General features: G+C 44.8%; 1 protein-coding gene across 5 annotated transcripts in view; it reads left to right on the top strand.

The window, feature by feature from the left end:
- Window positions 1-19,693, top strand: part of LOC119452590 (uncharacterized) — a 124,976-nt gene that overhangs the window by 54,512 nt on the left and 50,771 nt on the right. For all 5 annotated transcript variants that reach the window (XM_049668489.1, XM_049668490.1, XM_049668488.1 and 2 more), the window contains 2 exons: window positions 902-933; window positions 11,306-11,370. In XM_049668489.1, the coding sequence (XP_049524446.1) occupies window positions 902-933; window positions 11,306-11,370 (97 nt within the window). The remainder of the gene's footprint in view (window positions 1-901; window positions 934-11,305; window positions 11,371-19,693) is intronic.

The following is a 19,693-nucleotide window of genomic DNA, read 5'->3' as shown; positions in this document are numbered from 1 at the left end:
CTCGCCAGTGTGCCCCAATACAGAGAAGGATATGGTAGCCGTCATACCATACGTGCAACATTGTCGCATCGCCTCAAGTAAGGAGCACAACGCAATAACATGCCTGTGGTGTTTTCGGCGCATAACCTATTAAGCAGTCCATGTAGTTAGACCACACGAGGAGGTACAAAGACGACGACTTGCAAAAAGAATCACGAAAAAGCTTGTAGGGTGTATAAGAGGTGTCGTCTACCAGATACCTACAACCTGTGGAGCATGCTACATCGGCCAGACGGGGCGATGCCTTAATGAAACGCTTCGTGAGCATAAAAGCAATCTGAACAAAGATGAGGCCGATGGTTTTCTTGCACAACACTGCAAGAGTTGCCCTGCCAGCCCCTCTTCGAATATACGGTGATTCTAGGAAAAAGCCGCATCGAGATGACGAAGCTAATCATTGAGGCATATCACATCGCCACATTCGGTGGGTCTTGTATCAGCAAACCATTCACCTTATTATCAGGAAAGGTCTAGGTAGAATTTATGTGCATGGCATAATTTTTTATCCCCAACTTGCCACTCTGTCGCGAGAGGTGCTATCGGGTTGCTGGGGGCACGTGTTCTCTAGCAGGGCGAGAGAAAGATTGATATGTATGCTGCGATCCCGCAATGAAAAATATTTGTTAAAAGTTAGCGCACACATGCCTGTTGTCTTTATTATACTTTTGTACTGGTTGTGATGCGCTACGCCGCTTGCCTCCATCTATTGTCTTAAGGCCTCCAAATTGTTTTTTTTTTTTGTGCACTGAAGCTCACGAGCACATTAGTGGAAATACAGTGCATTCAGAGGAATTCATAAATCGGGGATATATTTGCAAACATTTTTATTTCTATTCATTTTAATTTCATATTTTCATCGTAGGGGCCACGAATACGTGGAATTCGGCAGTACCGGTAAGTGTTATAAATTTCTGTGCTCGCAATATATATTACACGGAGTTTCTATGTATTTACCTGAGTGCGATGGGAGCCTATGTGCGAAACACTGGCCTGTATGTTTTTGATTTTTTTGTGCCTAATGCCACTAACATATTCGCGTTTCGTCAACATATCTCAATCACGTGGTTATCGGCCAAATTGCCTCCGCATTTTGAGGTGAAAGAAGCGCTGATCAATGCGTTTCAAACAAGCGCTGATCAAAATTGAGGCAGGTGGGTTTTGAAAAGAAACAACTTTCCGAGCTTGAACCTCCCCCCCCCCCCCGCCCCCCTAAAGAAAAAAAAAGAGTGATTCGCATACGGTGCTAAAGTATCACCACCCCCGTTACTCGAAATATACCGCATATAGAAATGTAGAGAAGCTTCATATCTGCAGGAGCACTCTTCCCCCCGCGTATGCCATATTTATAAAACGCGACAGAGGAAATGGGATGCAAGTTTTTTGGTTTAAATATAAATACTCTTACGAACTTCTTATGCGATCAAAGTAAGAATGATTAAAAGCAAATATTGTACCCAGCTCCCTGAAAAGTTGATTAGAGAAAAGACCCCGAGATGAGAAAATAACTCATCTTCAAATTAAGTGCCACTAAGCTTAAACCATTAGTAGCTACAGACTACTGTATTTATGCCTGGAAAAAGGCAGCTCACTCAGTCAGCAATCACGCTAAACGTGCTGAAGACACACATTGCAAGCTTTACCTTCGCAGGTACTAAAGAAATCCACAAACTTTATGTACTGCAATAAACACAGACTCGCCGTGTTACGCTACAGTATTCTTTGCTTGGGCATTTCTCACAGTGCACCAAGTTGAGCTAGTAGATTGAAGTTTATATTAGAAAGATTTTAACTGCGCTATAAACAGGGACAAAGGAGGACGATAAAGACAACACTGCGCTCGTGTTGTCTTTTTCGTCCTCCTTTGTCCCTGTTTATAGCGCAGTTAAAATCTTTCTAATATGCATTTCTCACAGCCTGCAAGATGCGGAAATCCCGACACATTTTGTCAAGCGTCAAATAGTACGCCATAGCACGATGTTTACTTTGGCGTATATTGCAGGTGGGGATTATTTTATTCAATGAAATTAACTTTTCTGAATACTTCGAATCCCCAAGGGCAATTAATGCCAGGGAAACTAGTTTTGTGTCGCCGTACGGCCAGGCTAAAGCTTAGGTTGAAAAACTGGCTCGTTTACTTGACCGTGACGACGAGGCATAACTGAAACGGTAAACCGAGGGGCCGACCCTACAAAACATATCGCTTGCTAATACTCGCTGCAGCTAATAAAAGTATATTGCTACGGCATGAGCCGGGCAAGGAGAAGAGGAGGGAGACGTTAACTGGCGCAGCCGATAGACACCATCTTTACTTGACCGTAAACTTCGTCTTTTAAATAAAGCCGTTTCAATTTTCTCCGTAACAATATTGTGGTGGAGGTGGCGGGTATCTGCCACTACCATGATCGCAAATCCAGTGATGCAAAGTAGGCAGCGGAATGTAGACAATCGATGACATCATCGATTCTAGGAAGCGAATCATCATCATCATCAGCCTACAGTTTATATCCACTGCAGGACGAAGGCCTCTCCCTGCGATCTCCAATTACCCCTGTCTTGCGCTAGCGTATTCCAACTTGCGCCTGCAAATTTCCTGACTTCATCATCCCATCTGGTTTTCTGCCGACCTCGACTGCGCTTCCCTTCTCTTGGTATCCATTCTGTAACCCTAATGGTCCAACGGTTATCCATCCTACGCATTACATGGCCTGCCCAGCTCCATTTCTTCCGCCTAATGTCAACTAGAATATCGGCTATACCCGTTTGTCCTCTGATCCACACGGCTCTCTTCCTGTCTTTTAACGTTAGTCCTAGCATTTTTCGTTCCATCGCTCTTTGTGCGGTCCTCAACTTGTTCTCGAGCTTCTTAGTTAACCTCCAAGTTTCTGCCCCATATGTTAGCACCGGTAGAATGCAATGATTGTACACTTTTCTTTTCAAAGACAGTGGTAATTAAGCTCCCAGTCAGGATTTGGTAATGCCTGCCGTATTTACCCAACCCAATTTTATTCTTCTGTAAGTTTCTTACTCTTGATCAGGGTCACGTGTGAGCAATTGGCCTAGATAAACGTACGCCTTTACAGACTCTAGAGGCTGACTGGCGATCCTGAATTCTTGTTCCCTTGCCAGGCTTTTGAACATTATCTTTGTCTTCTGCATATTCATCTTCAACCCAATTATTACACTTTCTCGATTAAGGTCCTCAATCATTTGCTGTAATTCGTCTCCATTGTTGCTGAATATGACAATATCATCAGCAAATCGAAGGTTGCTGAGATATTCGCCGTTGATCCTCACTCCTAAGCCGTCCCAGTCTAAGAGCTTGAATACTTCTTCTAAGCATGCAGTGAATAGCATTGGAGAGATTGTGTCTCCCTCCCTGACTCCTTTTAGGATAGGTGACTTTGTAGTTTTCTTGTGGAGAACCAAGGTAGCTGTCGAATCCTTGTAGATGTTTGCTAAGATATTTACGTATGCCTCCTGTACTCCTTGATTACGCAATGCCTCTATGACTGCTGGTATCTCTACTGAATCAAATGCCTTTTCATAATCTATGAAAGCCATATAAAGAGGTTGATTGTACTCCGCAGATTTCTCGATTACCTGATTGATCACATGGATATGATCCATCGTAGAATATCCCTTACTGAAGCCAGCCTGCTGTCTTGGTTGGCTGAAGTCAAGTGTTGCCCTGATTCTATTGGAAATTATGTTGGTGAATATTTTATACAATACTGAAAGCAAGCTAATCGGTCTATAATTCTTACATTCTTTAACGTCTCCCTTCTTATGGATTAGTATAATGTTGGCGTTGTTCCAGCTCTCTGGTACACTTGAAGTTGTGAGGCATTGCGTATAACGTTCCGCAAGCTTTTCAAGCATGATTTCTCCTCCATATTTGATTAAATTTACTGCTATTCCATCTTCTCCAGCCGCTTTTCCCTTGTCGTGTCTTTCAAGGCCCTTCTAACTCCATCGCTATTTATAGAAGGAGCTTGTGTATCCGGCTCATCACTATTTCGAATGAAAGTAGCTTGGCGGTTTTGGGAACTGTACAAGTCAGTATATAATTCTTCCGCTGCTTTTACTATGTCATCGAAATTGCTGATGATATTGCATGCTTATCTTTCAGTGCATACATCTTGTCTTGTCCTATGCCAAGCTTTCTTCTTACTGACTTCATGCTGCGTCCATATTTTACGGCTTCCTCAATCTTTCCCACATTATAATTTGGAATATCCCTTGCTTTCTTCTTGTTGATCAGTTTTGACAGTTCAGCGAATTCTATCTTATCTCTTGAGTTCGACACTTTCATGTTTTGTCGTTTCTTTATTAGGTCCTTTGTCTCTTGTGAGAGCTTCCCTACTGGTGCCTTACCTCCCACTTCAATTGCTGCTTCTGAGATCAGCCTAGTTACAGTTTCATTCATTACATCAATGTTATCTTCATCTTCCTGTTCTAAAGCTGCATATTTGTTCGCGAGCAGCAGCCTGAATTGGTCTGCTTTCACCCTTACTGCGTCTAGGTTGGCTTGTTTCCTCTTGACTAATTTCACTCTTTCTCTCTTCAATTTGAGAGAAATGCTAGACCTCACTAACCTATGGTCAATGCACTTTATGTAGCACTTCTACATTCTGCACCATGCTTGGGTCGGCAGAGAGCATGAGATCTATTTCATTCCTTGTTTCTCCATTAGGGCTTTTCTAGGTCCACTTCCTGTTGCTCCGCTTCCTGAAGAATGTATTCATTATTTGGTGCCTATTCATTTCCGCGAATTCTACCAACATCTCTCCTCTTGCATTCCTAGAATCGATGCCGTAGTGGCCAATTGCTTGCTCGCCACCCTGCTTTTTCCCCACAATTACATTAAAGTCGCCCATGACTACAGTATACTGAGTTTGCACCTTTCTCATTACTAATTCGACATCTTCATAAAACTGTTCTATTCTTCCGCTGCATTTACTATGTCATCGAAATTGCTGATGATTATTACCATGCTTATCTTTCATTGCATACATCTTGTTTTGTCCTGCGCCAAGGTTTCTTCCTACTGATTTAATGCTGCGTCCATATTTTCCGGCTTCCTCAATGTTTCCCACGTTCTAATTTAGAATATTCTTTACTTTCTTCTTGTTGATCAGTTTTGACAGTTCAGCGAATTCTATCTGATCTCTTGAGCTGGACATTTTCATGTTTTGTCGTTTCTTTCTTAGGTCCTTTGTTTCTTGGGAGAGCTTACCTACTGGTTGCCTTGGTGCCTTACCTCCCACTTCAATTGCTGCTTCTGAGATCAACCTTGTTACGGTTTCATTCATTACCTATATGTTGTCTTTATCTTCCTTTTCTGAAGCTGCATAGTAGTTTGCGAGCACCAGCCTGAATTGGTCTGCTTTTACCCTTACTGCCTCTAGGTTGACCTGTTTCATCTTGACTAATTTCAATCTTTCTCTCTTCAAATTGAGAGAAATTCTAGACCTAGTACCCTATGGTCACTGCACTTTACCTTACCTAACATTTCTACATCCTGCACTATGCTTGGATCGGCAGACAGTATGAAATCCATTTCATTCCTTGTTTCTCCATTAGGGCTTTTCGAGGTCCACTTCCTGTTGCTGCGCTTCCTGAAGAAGGTATTCATTATTCGAAGCCTATTTTTTTCCGCGAATTCTACTAACATCTCTCCTCTTGCATTCGTAGAATCGATGCCGTAGTTGCCTATTGATCGCTCACCAGCCTGCTTTTTCCCACTTTTGCATTGAAGTCGCCCATAACTACAGTTTCCTGAGTTTGCACCTTTCTCATTGCTAATTCAACATCTTCATAAAACTGTTCTATTTCTTCATCATCGTGACTAAAGGTTGGGGCGTAGGCTTGTACTAAATTCATTTTGTACCTTCTATTCAGCCTTACTACGACGACTGCTACCCTCTCATTAATGCTGTAGAATTCATCAATGTTGCCCGCTATGTTGTTATGGACTAGAAATCCTACCCCGGATTCTCTCTTATTTGGAAGACCTCTGTAGCAGAGGACGTGGCCATTAGTCATCACTGTGTATGCCTCACCAGTTCTTCTAACCTCACTAAGACCAATCATATCCAAGGCAATGCCTGATAATTCTTCAAATATTCCTGCTAAGCTAGCCTCACTGGAGAGGGTGCGCGTGTTGAACGTTGCCAGGGTCAGTTTGCATTAGCGGCCTGGCCGGACCCAGAGATTCTTAGCACCCTCTGCCGCGTAGCAGATCTGACCGCCGCCTTGGTCAGGTGCTCTTCAGCCACTGGGGACTGAGGGCCAGGGGTAATTGTCGGAGTCATGAGAGAGGTAGTGGCCGAATACTGCACCAGGGAGGCCAATTCCTGTTCTGGTGAGGGAGTGACCTAGATGAAGCTTAGTGGGCCTTCCTAGTTTGGTTGCACCTGAACTAGTATAGCCCGACTATAGCTCTCGGAAATATATTTTTTCTTGCCGGTGTCAGGCACCACTCCATTCCTGAAAATGTAATGAACTGGAGTAGGATTCGAACTTACGTCCTTCAGATTTGAAGCCGGGTATGCTACCTCTGCTCCACGCCACCACTATCGGAAGCGGATACACATCCTTTTTGGTGACCGCGCTCAGTTTCCTGTAATCAACGCAGAACCGCCACGATCCATCCTTCTTCTTTTTTAAGATTACTGGTGCTGCCCAAGGACTAGAGGACTATTGAACAACACTTTTCCGTAGCATATTTTACCTGTTTAGCGATAACTTTCCTCTTTGTTAAAGAAACGCGGTAAGGCTTTTGTAGAATGGGGTGCGCAGATCCGGTGTGAATTCTGTGGGGAGCCCGAGAACGCGGGAGTGAAGCCTGCTTGTCGCCTTGTGTGAAATCTGACACAGAAAGATGTGCCTGCAAAACCTGTGCGAGAGCGTGACGCTCATGTGAGGGCAGCGCCTTGTTGCTCATCTGTAGGATCTGTTCTTCAGAAGTCCTTCGGTGGGGATCGCTAGTATGAGACTGCTCCTCCTAGCTTAGAACTGTAATGGAGCTGTAAGTAATCTCGTAAAATTCAGTGAGCTTCATATCACGCGGAGCACAGCAGTGACGCAAGAGCAATTGAAAGCGCACCAATTTGAGGCGCCATTCACTACTCTCACGAGAGAGCGTGGCACAAGTACATCGTTCTTTGCGCAGCTCGACGTAAGTGGCTGGACTTGCGCCTCAAACGATAAAAGGTGGGCAGTAGCGATATTGACAGGGACACGTGATAGCGAACAAGGCGGTAGCAGTAAATTGTTTGAAACAACACAATAGTTTTTCTCTCGTAAAGATGTGTCGGCAAGTGTGGCGAGAAGCGCGCTATTCAAAGTAATTTCGCCTGCGCCACAGTTAACGGAAGCACCACAATCCTGAAGAAAGTGAATCCCGAGAATCACATCATGAGTGCACCGCGGTAGTACGAGAAATTCTGTTTTAAGATCTTCTCCTCCGAATAAAACACTTGCAACACAAGTACCAAGAGGAATAAGGCACTCTCCACTTACACCGCGAAACGTCACACCATCACTCCACGGGAACATAACTTTCCGACCCAGCCTCTCTTTGAAAGTCACACTCATGACCTAAATCATAGCACCAGTATCCACTAATGCTTTTGCAGGTATACTATCAATTAACACACGCACTTTGTTCTTCACCATCATAATAGGCAGAAGAATATTTCGCAGAGACGCAGACTGTCCTGCGACCTTACCTCCATCGTCCGCGCCGGCTAGTTTCCAGACGGTGGTGGTGACGTAGCACGTAGCCGTGGTGACGGTTGATGGCGTTGGCGACTCATTGGGGGCGTCAGGCTGCGGTCTGAAGCTGGCCAGCCACTCCTTCTACTATATTGACGGAAGGTATTCCGGGGTGGCGCGCCTGCGGTGTTTCCAGTACCAAGGTCTGTCGGTCAGTGGTCGTCATAACTATCACGTTCAAAACTAGGCCAAGCTGGTGGTCGGCCATATGTTGTTGTCTGTCGGCGCCGACGACAAAAACGAGCAATGTGTCCGGAGGCGCCACAGCTGTAGCACACAGGCGATGCGCGATCGACGTTGTAAGCCTCGGGGTCAACCCTGGGACACTGCGAATAATAAACGCGATCATCCGAATGGCGATTCATGGTGGTAGCTCGACGAGTGCGTTGATCGTGCGTCGCGACGTCAGGAAAGGAACGTCGGTGCTGTCGCTGCTGATCGACTCGACAGTCTGGAACGCCTGACATGGCAGAAAATGCGGACATAGCAGATGCAAGTTCTTGAGGTTGGTTGGAAGCACAACCAAGCTGTTCGACATCCGCCCCTTTGTTGTGTCGATCAAGTTCTTCACGGACAATTTGCCTTATAGTTGCCGCTAGGTCAAACTGAAAACTGTAGTTTTCGTTGTCGTCAACGCATGCCACCGTTGTGACATTCGCTAACCTCCCGAACTTGGGCGTGATACGGTGCATCTTACAGGCCTCAAATGTGCGGCAATGCTTGAGGAGGTCGGCGACCGAGGCGATACTCTCCTTTCCGATTAAATAATTGTAAACATCCTCGGCTATGCCTTTGAGAAGGTGTCCGAAGCTGTCCTCTTCAGACATTCGAGGATTGACTGTCTTGCAAAGCTTCAGGATCGCCTCTGTGTACGCAGCACAGGTCTCACCTGGGACTTGAGCGCGCTGAAGAAATGTCTGCTCCGCCCGCATCCTTTTCGAGGTGGAATCGCCAAACCACTCTGTGAGGTTAGTGAGGAAGCTGTCCCACGTTGTGAAAGTATCTTCATGGTTCTCGAACCACACTAGCGCAGTGTCTGTGAGGAACAGAACGACATTGTCGAGCTGAGCCATGGAGTTCCAGCCGTTGTACTTGCTCACATGCTTGTAATGGGTGAGCCATTCCTCCACGTCCTCGCCGAATTTTCCTTAGATAGGGCGGGGCTCCATCTGATGCATCCAGGCGCCGGTTTTTCGCACTGGAGCAGCCAGAGAAGGCTGTTGGTCGCCGCTGTGGGACATCGGGATCTCCAGTGGTGTCGGAGACGGTTAAGGTTGAGCCGGCTTTATTTAAAAGACCAGGTTTATGCTCAAGTAAAGATGGTGTTGTTGTTGTTGTTGTTGCCTCAAAACATGGTGTCCATAGGCTGCGCCAGTTAACATCTTCCTCCTCTTCTCCTTACCCGGCTCATGCCGTGGCAATGATGCGGCGCTTTTGCAAGCAGTGCGGTCATCATATCAATTTTATCGTGCTATAGTGCACTGCACCGATGCCGCCAAAGAAAATATCCTCGAAAGGCAGATTCCCCCGACGTGCAGCCTTTTGGCCACATCGTATTGAGCAAGGAACAATTAAAGATCACGATCCCTGGCACAGAACCAAATCAAGGCACATACATGCTTGCCCAGAGCGAACTAAATTGTAGCTTGCCAAGTGGTAGCGCAGGCAAGGAGCTTTACTGCCGTCTGACTTGCCACATAATTGAAATAGTTTTCCTAGGGTTTTTCAGCATTATGCGGCCGAGAATGTCACACTTTCGCACATACATGTCCTGAGTAACATTTCGTGATAACAATTTCGCACTCACCCATGGCTCTCACAGTTGTTCTAGAGCCAAGTTCTTGCTAAGTTAGAGCAGTATAAATATTTAGGATAGTGAGTTACTAACAAACTGTCGCTGAAGAGACACATAGACAGAGTTGAAGATAATGGTTTATGCAAGGTGTTCTTTTTAAGGCGAACGCTGAAGCTTGCTATACCCCACGTGCGGACATTTGCCTACAAAACTATTATCCGTAAAATGCTATGATACGCTATAATAATTCGTTACCCGTTCACTAAAACCAACATTCAAAAATTATACAGAATACAGAAAACGGCTTAGATTGATTTACAGCTCGTATGGTCGCAGTTCTAGAAGCGTACTAATAAAAAGGCGTACTTTCCCTCTAGTTAGCCACAGAAATATGGTTTACAGCCTTAAATTATTTTATCAATCAGACAATGGTCATTCAAACAGTGGCATGTCAAATGTTTTATCTTTTTATTCTGGTTACTCTGGTTCTAGTTCATTAGATAATGAGGGCTCGAATCCGGCACCATTGATGCCTTCAGGCAGCATATGTGGGTTTATTGACCAGCTGCAATCATCCAAAAAGATCACGTGCTCGTGAAGCCTGCGCCAGAAAGTATGTTCCACATCCGCCCCTAGGTTTGTGAGTGGTGGCGCTGGCTAACACTCCCAGGGTGAATTCTAGTTGTAAAACATAAATACCCCAGAGAGAGGATGGGAAAACGGCTCCACGGTAGATCAATTGTGAGAAAATCTCACGCGTAATGCGAAGACGTGGGTTCGTTCCCCACCGGCGGACAGTTGGATTATCATACACTTTAATTTCTGTTAGTCTATCATGTTCTTACATGCAATTAGTATGTACAGGTGATTTCCCCTATGTTGTCCTTGGTGCAATTGTTTGTTAGCTTATTATGATATATATATATATATATATATATATATATATATATATATAGATATGCATTGCCCATGTCAGGCGCCACACCCTGCCTGAAAATGTAGTGGACTGGAGAATCATTCGAACTTAAGACTTTCAGATTAGGAGCTGGGTGTTCTACCTCTGCTCCACGCAACCGTTCGCCCGCACGTATACATACGTCAGTGCAATTTAGTCAGGTCCGAGAAAGCTTGTCACAGAAACCTGGTTGGAGGGAATTATGAAAACATTCGATGGCAAAATTTCATACAGCTCAACGACAATTTTGAAAATATAAGGTTTCTGATTAGTGCCAACGGCTTGAAATCATAGTGTAGTGAGATTGACAAACTACGCTCGCCAAGTTTCGCGAAGTGGTCATGACACATAATCTTCCTCCCTTCTCTGCACTGGAATGTGTCAAAATCCAGTACAGTTCAAGCTCTGCAATAAGTACGTAATGTCACGTAGACTTCGATTTGAAACGTTGAGGCGTAAGAATGCTGAACACACACCATCGATAAGCAGCCCGAATATGTGCTTACTGCTTAAACAAGTCAGTGTGTAGTACACACTTAGGCGCATGCGCTGCTTTTTGTGGCGGAATTAAAAGCTAAGCATGATTTTTACTCTCATATTATTCAGGCACTAACTTTTCCTAAAAAATTAAGCAGCCCTTCTAGCATATTTAGGACATAAGGTTCTCGTGAAGCAGCTTTGGTTGAGCGTACATTCATGGGTATAAACGTTTCTCTTCAAATTACTTTTACTTTCAGAAACGCCTACTATCACGTGCAAAAGTTGAAAACCGTGTTCCTGTTTGTCGCCAATGCCTTCAAGGGTGAGTGAAATGTTCTTATATCACCTATTTTCCTTTAAAAATATCTAATTTCTTGTGCATGCCATATGTTTCCGGCTTTTGTTGCTGAAAGTATGCTAAAATATAATGTGGATTGATCTAATGATAAGTAAGTGCCTCTACATAATGTAGCATACATATTTTAGATGACTCTACTCCGCATTGCAAAGCCCATTCTCTTTGGTATAGATTGTACAAGGAACCGCTGTTGTAATGACCTCTGCGTGTTCTATTTGCCGTGTTCATTCAGCGTAACCGTGTCTGTGCACACACGGTGCATATACGGCAATAAGGGGAAGTAAATTAGGCTTGCATAACTATAAATGCGAATGGCATTCTTCGCCTATTTCAGGCGTTTTGATCTTATCTATCCGTCTATCTATCTATATAACTATGCGTTCTCTTACGCCAACCCAGTGGCACAAGTTGCCTACTTGCTTGGGCCGCTAATTATGTGCTTCTGGTCATGATGCCGTCGTGGTTGTTCGATTGTCGTCATTTCAGCCTCGTGATCTTACTCTAGTCATGCCGTCGTCGTGACGTCTCTTTCACTGACATAGTCGTCCAGGTTGCGTAATACCTATGGAAATTTGGCATCGGCTCATAGTCGTGATGCTCCAGTGGTTGTTGAACCACCTTCATTACAGCTTCTCATCCGACACCTGTCATACCATTGTCCTCACGCCATCCCCGACATGCATTCGTTGTCGCACCGCCATCCGTGGTGGCCGTTCAATTTCCGTCATTCCAGCCTGGTGATCTGAACATGGTCATGGTGTCTTCGTGACTCCTTTGAATCCAACTCAGTATCCAAATAGCTTGGGTCACTAGGTGTGTGTTCGGGGTTGTGACGCCATCGTGGCCATTTCATTGTCCTCATTGTCTTTCCACTTTTGTAATGCCGTCGTCAGCAGGCTATCGTCGTCACACTTTCGTCTTCATGTCCTCGCCATCAAGCTGTGGTTTTATCATTGTCATCACTACCGTGACGTGATTCAATTGTTGTCATGCCAACGTCTTCATACAGCCTTTGCTTTTCCGTCGATGTCAGTCATTCTACATCATTACAATGTAATCATACTGTCGTCATTCAACTGTAATTAGTACACCCTTGTCATGCCGTCATCATCAGTCGCTATCATGACTCCATTGTCAGCCCGTTGTCCCGATGCCGTCGTGGTTGTGAAATCGTCGTCATTGCAGCTATGTCACCCGACTCTCGTCATGCCGTCGTAGTCAAGCCAATGTTGTCATACAAGTTTCTTGATGCAGTCATCGTCACTCCATTGTCATCATACACTCCTCGTCACCGCATTGTACTCATGTTGTCGTCATCACGTTGTCGTCTTTACACCATCATCATAATTTAGGCATCTTATTCTCGTCAGGTCGTCGTCGTTATACGCCTTTAGGTCGATCTATCGATATCATTCCTTCTTCGTCAGTTCATGGTCACTGCGTCGGCGTCATACAATCGTCAACATGCCTACAAGCTCAAAGCCAATATTGGCAGGCGAGTGCCATAGCAAAGTGGGACGATATCGCACTATGTGGTATATAGGAGAGGTGACGGAAATCTCAGAATCACCACTACACATGTTAAAAAAACGACTTCACGAATGCGGTATCTAGCTACATTGTTATATCGATATTCTTCATACTATCGACAGTCATTGTGCGATGAGTTCTGGCAAACTTTTCATGTGTAGGAATTCTGAAACTTTCCCTTTCAACCATCTGACGAACTTCATCGCAATGCACCAGCGTAACGGAATGAGCAACATTTCTGAAAAATAATAGCTAAGCATGAATGCAGAATTTTCGCAACTTTAGGTCAGTATGTTGGCAGAGTACTCGCTTCGAATATCATACACATTTGTGGCACTTCGTCACAGGTTTTTTGCTGCGCGCATATTTATTTATTCTGTGTCAACATATGTATATTTCTATAGATATACTCTGTATTATTTTCAAGAACAAATTTTTGATAGGAAAAACTATACTGGAAGTATGATCTCGTGGACTGGAGGCGCTAGTATAGCGTAGGGTAGAGAATGCACTCGTCGCTTGTCGCGGTAAATTTTGAGCATAATGTAGCTGCGCAGAGAGCGCAAAGGGATATGGCATGAAATTGGATGTCATTCCATAAGCATGTGGTAATCAGTGGTGAAGTTATAGTGTCTGATATTCAGAATACAAGAATACGGCGTGGACCGTATCCCCCCTTGGAACGTCGCCCGTCCCCATCCCTTGCATACGCGACAAGATGCCGTGCCTCAAACAACCATCCTTCTCAGCTTAACCTCGCGCGCTTCTCGCACAGACAGCATATGGTCCACGGCCCGACCTTATCCCAATTGGGCCTTATACGGAACCTCACGCCGATGTCAATGCCCACAATGGTATCTCACCTGAAGCGTCTATGTAATTGAGATCGCTATACAAGCGGTCAACCTTGGTATAAAAGAAAGCGCACCTCTCTTGTCAAGCTTTTTAAGTGGTTTTCGATTGAGTGACGTGACCGCTAAGGACCCACCGCCAACTGATGGCGCTTATGATCGATTTACTAGATTGCTGGACATAACCCTTCATTAAAACCACGCATTGAGATCTTTTCTAACTTGTTCGGCGCGAGTCTAACTCAGGTGTCTAAGCAGGCCCGTTTGAGAAATACATTTGAAACGTTTCGGACTGCATCTGCCGCCAATATTTCTCAGAATAGACACGTTGCGACTGCGATATATTTCATTACATACCTACACAATCTCCATTATCCTCCTACCCTTCTCTACAACCTCGCCTTGCAACCCGAATTGTAAGATTGGATCAGAAAAGCAGTGTCTTTTGTAGTTCGTGCCTCTGAAAGCATTGCATTGCAATGACACTGGCCTGTGCTAAACCAAAATAAGAAAAAGGCAAAAATCATATCGAGCTGGCTCATACGACGGGGCCATCAAAAAATAAGATGGGTCCTCCATTTCAATACGGAAGCAGACAGCAGAGCCGTGACGCTTGCGACCTGTGTTTGAAGCAACGCGATATAGCCTCCAATACGGATAAACACCAGACTGTGGAATCAATTTATTGCCTCCGCGGAAATAATTTTCTTGTCGACCGGAAACTAATGAATCTTTTAAAATTATACAATGAAACACTCCTTGCATGGTGCTTTACAAGTCCTAGTGTATAACTAAATCTTCTTTGGGGAAATTTTAGCGAATATGTTTACATCTTGATATTATATACTGAAAGTAATACTTTTCAAATTTACTCCGATGCAAGCTTTCAGCTGAAGTTTGTAAGAAGAGAAAGAAGGCAACGATATGTAGCTAGAACTTTAAATCGTGCACAGTAGGTGAAGATCAAAGCCCCTTTCTTAAGGACAGCTGGTTGAACATGAAGCTTTCGCCCATGCAAATCGAATCAAAGTCCAAAGCCAACGACCACTGATTGAATGCAATAAGTGCTGAGAGACCCGATGCGATGCATATGTGATTTGATTGCTTGTTTACGATTGTATTTTTTAACGTTGATGTTGAATGAAGACGCATTTGGTTAAGCTACATAGCCTTTATTTTAGATCATGTAGCCGTTGATTAAACGCACACACTCACACTTTCACGGTCTGCATGCATGCCGTTGCCGCACGAACGCGCTCGCGCTTACGCTCTTCTTCTACAGTGCGCTGTACACGCGGCCTACCCATCGTGAGGGCCGGGAATGCATTGAGCGACGCGCGTAATGCAATGCAGATAGACGCAGTTCGTCTGGGTAACGTGGCGTTGCAGTTCCCATTGTTCTTATCGGTACAACTTCCAATTTAAACTGTAGTGTTCTAGACTGTGTGCGCCGATGCGCAGATTGTTCTATTGTGTACGCAGATATTTCCATTGTGTAAGTTGGCTTCCCTGCAGTGCGTTTTCGGTATTCACGGACCAATCAGTGAGACATAGAAAGCTTCACTTTAAAAACACGTGTAAACGAGCGAAGTTTCATTTTCTGGACACATGAGTCCGTAGGCAAAAGCGCAATGGAAATATTTCCTAATAGATCCCAAATGCTTGCTTGTTAGAAATTTTTTACAAGCTTTTTCGCCACTTCTCGCACCCCACGGATGTTGATAAATTGCGCGAAAATACATGCTGTTGTACGATTTATCCTTTTTAATGTTTTACATGCCACGGCCCGACCATCGAAATCAAACTTAAAACCAAACCGACATCACCAGCCCTTCCGCTTTCGGGAAAATGGGAGTAAACAAAGCTTGTCGATCTCATTGTGTATCTGACCTTCGTGATGACATTATTTCTTTCTCTCTCTCTCTTTATTTCTTTCTCGCTTTCGCTATCTCTTCCTTTCTCTCTGTTTTTCTTTCTTTGTTCCTCTTACCTTCGTAGTGATTTTCTTTATTTCTATTTCTCTCTGTCTTTCTCTCTATTTATCTTTCCTTTTCTCTCCCGTTCTCTATCTTCCTTTCTCTCTCTCTTTCTCTCTGTCTTTCTTTTTATATATCTCTTCCTTCCTTTCTCTATCTTCCTCTCTTTGCTTCTCTGACCTTCGTGGTGATATTCTTTGTCTCTCTCTCGTTCTTTTTCTCTCTCTTTCTCTTTCTCTCTTTATCTGACCTCCGTTGTGATTTTCCATATTTCTTTCTAACTCTCTCTTTCTCTCGGTATTCCTTTCTCTCTCTCTCCCATTCTTTCTATTTCGTCCCTCGTATGTGCCAATGAACTTGTACCCTTTCTACACATTCTCCAGGATCGGCCCACTTTTCAGCGTGACACCGCCGCCACCACCGCCAACACCACCGAAACTTGTGAGCCTCTAAAGCTTCGCTTAAAAATGTCTCACTGGTGAGCGCGAAATTGAAATACGCTGAATATGAACACCACACGGTAGTCCGAGAAGCGTAGTATATTGCCGTATTTCGAATGTGGTAGTTTGAATATTTGTTTCAATTAGCCACGAAATATTACACGCACACCACTAAAAAAAATTAAATGCATGTCGCCACATTTAAATAACACAAAGCACAAGACGTGGTATGACTGCTACAGGGAAGGTATGGCATTCGGCCGGACGGACAGGAGCATAATAACGCCCACACAAGAACGGGAACACTACGCATCGTTTACTCAGTGACAGCCTTTTTAAAGCCATCATCAAACAGCTATGGCACTTGTGATGATGTCAGCCTGATCTCACGCAAATGCTGTTGTCTATCCTTGTTATCACTTTCACTTTGCAGCTCATGACTATTACTTCTACCACCATCCTTTAATGTTTTCTTCACTTATTACCCACGTCAGAACCCATTTGAGTGGTTTTTGAGTGTTAATCATTTTTCGCGCAGTCATTGTCATTATGGCGAAGTAATGCTCATGACATGACTTCTACCGCCACCCTTTAGTGTTTCCTTCACTTAGTATCCATGTCAGAAACTATTTGAGTGGTTTTTGAGCGTTAATCTTTTTTGCTGAGTCATTGTCATTTCTGCGGAGTCATGCTCATAAATATGAATTCTATCAAAATGATTTAGTGTTTCCTTCACTTAGTACCCACGTCAGAACCCATTTGAGTGGCTTTTGAGTGTTAATCTTTTTTTGCTGAGCCGTCATTTTTGCTGAGGCATGCTCATGACTATGACTTCTTCTTTAGTGTTTCTTTCACTTAGTACCCACGTCCGAACCCATTTAAGTGGTTTTTGAGTGTTAATCTTTTTTTCGCTCAGCCATTGTCACTTATGCTGAGTCATGCTCATGACTATGACTTCTACCGCCGTCTTTAGCGTTTCCTTCACTTAGTAGCCATGTCAGAACCCATTTGAGTGTTAATGTTTGCTCGCTGGGTCATTGTCATTTTAGGCAGCTGTTTTATGACCCATATGAGACGCATGCCAAGATATTCATGTCGTGACCTATCATTTATGTTCGTCATACACTTGTCATAATTATGCCAATTTTGGTACCTACCAACTTAAGGAAACGACCATGAGACCGCCAAGACGTACGCAGATGCTTTATGACCTACATGACACACATTTCATGATATTCATGTCATGCCCTAATATTTATGTTCGTCATAGACTCTTGTCATATTATGGCAATTTTGGTAAATACCAGAGAGAGAGAGACAAAACTTTATTTTGATGAGGCACGGAGAAGCGTCGATCTCCGTGGTGGGTGGAGCCTTCAGTCCAGGGCCCCAGCGGCGGTGGCAGCACTTTCGGCTCTGGCGATAAGCTTGCGCTGATCCTCCAGTGCCGAGCTGGTCAGCACCATCTCCCATTGCTCGTGCGTTGCGTTTCGATTTGGAGAGTTATTGGGGATATTTTGGCATGCCCATGTGGTGTGGTAGAGGGTAGCTCGCTCTGTACAAAAAGGACAAAGGGGCTGATAAAGGGTGGGGTACATCGCGTGAAGGAGCGTGAGGTGAGGATAGGTGTTGGTCTGGAGTTGCCTCCAGGTCGTGGCTTCAGCTCTGGTGAGGGATGGGTGGGGTGGCGGCATCGTTCTTCTCGAAAGGCGGTAGTGCTGCAGTATATCGTAGTAAGTTTGTAGTGTCTGGACTTAGGTCTTCTGGCGTCTCTTGCAGTGCCCGGTTGCAGTGACCTCGGGCTATCGTGTGTGCACGATGGTTTCCGCTGACGCCTTCATGTCCCGGTGTCCAAATTATCGTGGTGCGGGGTAGTTCGTTGAGGCGATGTAGAATATCGCATGCGATTTTATGTAGATGGCCGTTCGCGTAGGCTCGACATGCTGATTGACAGTCTGTAAGAATATATAGTTCTTCGTTTTGTCTCGATGCCGAGATGGCGAGGGCAATAGCGGCCTCTTCGGCTGCGGCGACGTTCTGCGTACGAACGGAGGCGGATACCAGTTCTTGCTGTCTGTGTCCAGCCACGCTGATTACCATGCCCTCTCCATTCGGGTACATGGCCGCATCTGTCCAGCGAGCAGTGGAGAGAGTGCCGTATCTCCTTTCTATTGTTATCGCTCGTGCTTTTCTCCTGCCCAAGTGATATTCCGGGTGCATGTTACGCGGAACAGGCGCCACCATTATTTGCTCGTGTAGGGACTTGCGGAGTACTTCTTGATTTTTGGTTGTCGCCACGGGGTATTGCAACCTTCGAAGTGTTGCTCTGCCTGTTTTAGTGAGGTTGAGGCGCATGATTTGCGCATGTCGGTGTGCTTCAATTAGTTCTTCTAAGGTGTTGTGGATGCCTAGGGATAGAAGTTTCGTTGTTCCGGTGCCTGGAGGAAGGCCGAGGGCTTGTTTGTACGCTTTCCGCAGTAACACATTTATTTGGGCTTTTTCTGTTGATGTTAAGTTCAAATAAGGTGTCGCGTACGTGACTCTACTGACGATAAGGGCCTGAGTCAAGCGTAATAAGTCTTCTTCCTTCATGCCATGTCTGCGACTGGCAACTCTATTAATCATGCGGGCTACGCTGTAGGCAGTTTGTTTCAGTGCGTTTACAGTGTGGTTATTGCGACCACTATTTTGCATGGAGACACCTAATATGCGGAGTGTTTGGACTCTGGGTATAGGTTTTTGGTTTAGGTATATTTCTATGGCCTCTCTCTCTGTGCTTTTTCTTCTTGATTTCTTTTTGAGAACGAGGAGCTCGGATTTTTCTGGGGAGCATTCCAGGTTGCACTCTTTGGCGTATTCGGTGACAGCGTCTGCCGCCGCTTGCAGGGCGTCCTGCTGTTCTCCATCCGAGCCTCGAGTTGTCCAAATGGTAATGTCATCCGCATATATTGCGTGACGAAGGTGCGGAATCTTCTCTAGATGCTCTGGGAGGTTTTTCATGGCGACGTTGAAGAGAAAAGGCGATAAGACTGATCCCTGAGGAGTGCCTCTATTTGGAACCTTTTTCTCTTTTTTTCTGAGGGTGCGGTCCGTTAAGAATGCTCGAATGTAGTTATAGATTCGTTCGCCGCAATTGAGTTGCGATAAGTTTTTTAGGATGGCCTCATGAGCTACGTTATCAAATGCGCCTTTAAGGTCCAGTGCGAGTATGCATTTTACATGTGTGGTGACATGGTCCAGTACTTCTTCCTTCAATTGAAGTAGTATGTCTTGAGTCGACAAATGCGGCCTGAAGCCGTACATCGTGTCAGGAAAGAAACCCGTGTCATCCACGTGAGGCTTCAGGCGATTGAGCACAGCGTTTTCGAAAAGCTTCCCCAGGCACGACGTCAGGGATATGGGTCGCATGTTGGTGAGACCTGGAGGCTTGCCCGGTTTCGGTATTAGTACTATGTGCGCGTGTTTCCATTCATTTGGTAGTGTTCCCGCT

This window comes from Dermacentor silvarum, chromosome 5, assembly GCF_013339745.2.
Source record: "Dermacentor silvarum isolate Dsil-2018 chromosome 5, BIME_Dsil_1.4, whole genome shotgun sequence".
Classification (NCBI taxonomy): domain Eukaryota; kingdom Metazoa; phylum Arthropoda; class Arachnida; order Ixodida; family Ixodidae; genus Dermacentor; species Dermacentor silvarum.
This window is presented reverse-complemented; position numbering and strand designations above follow the sequence as displayed.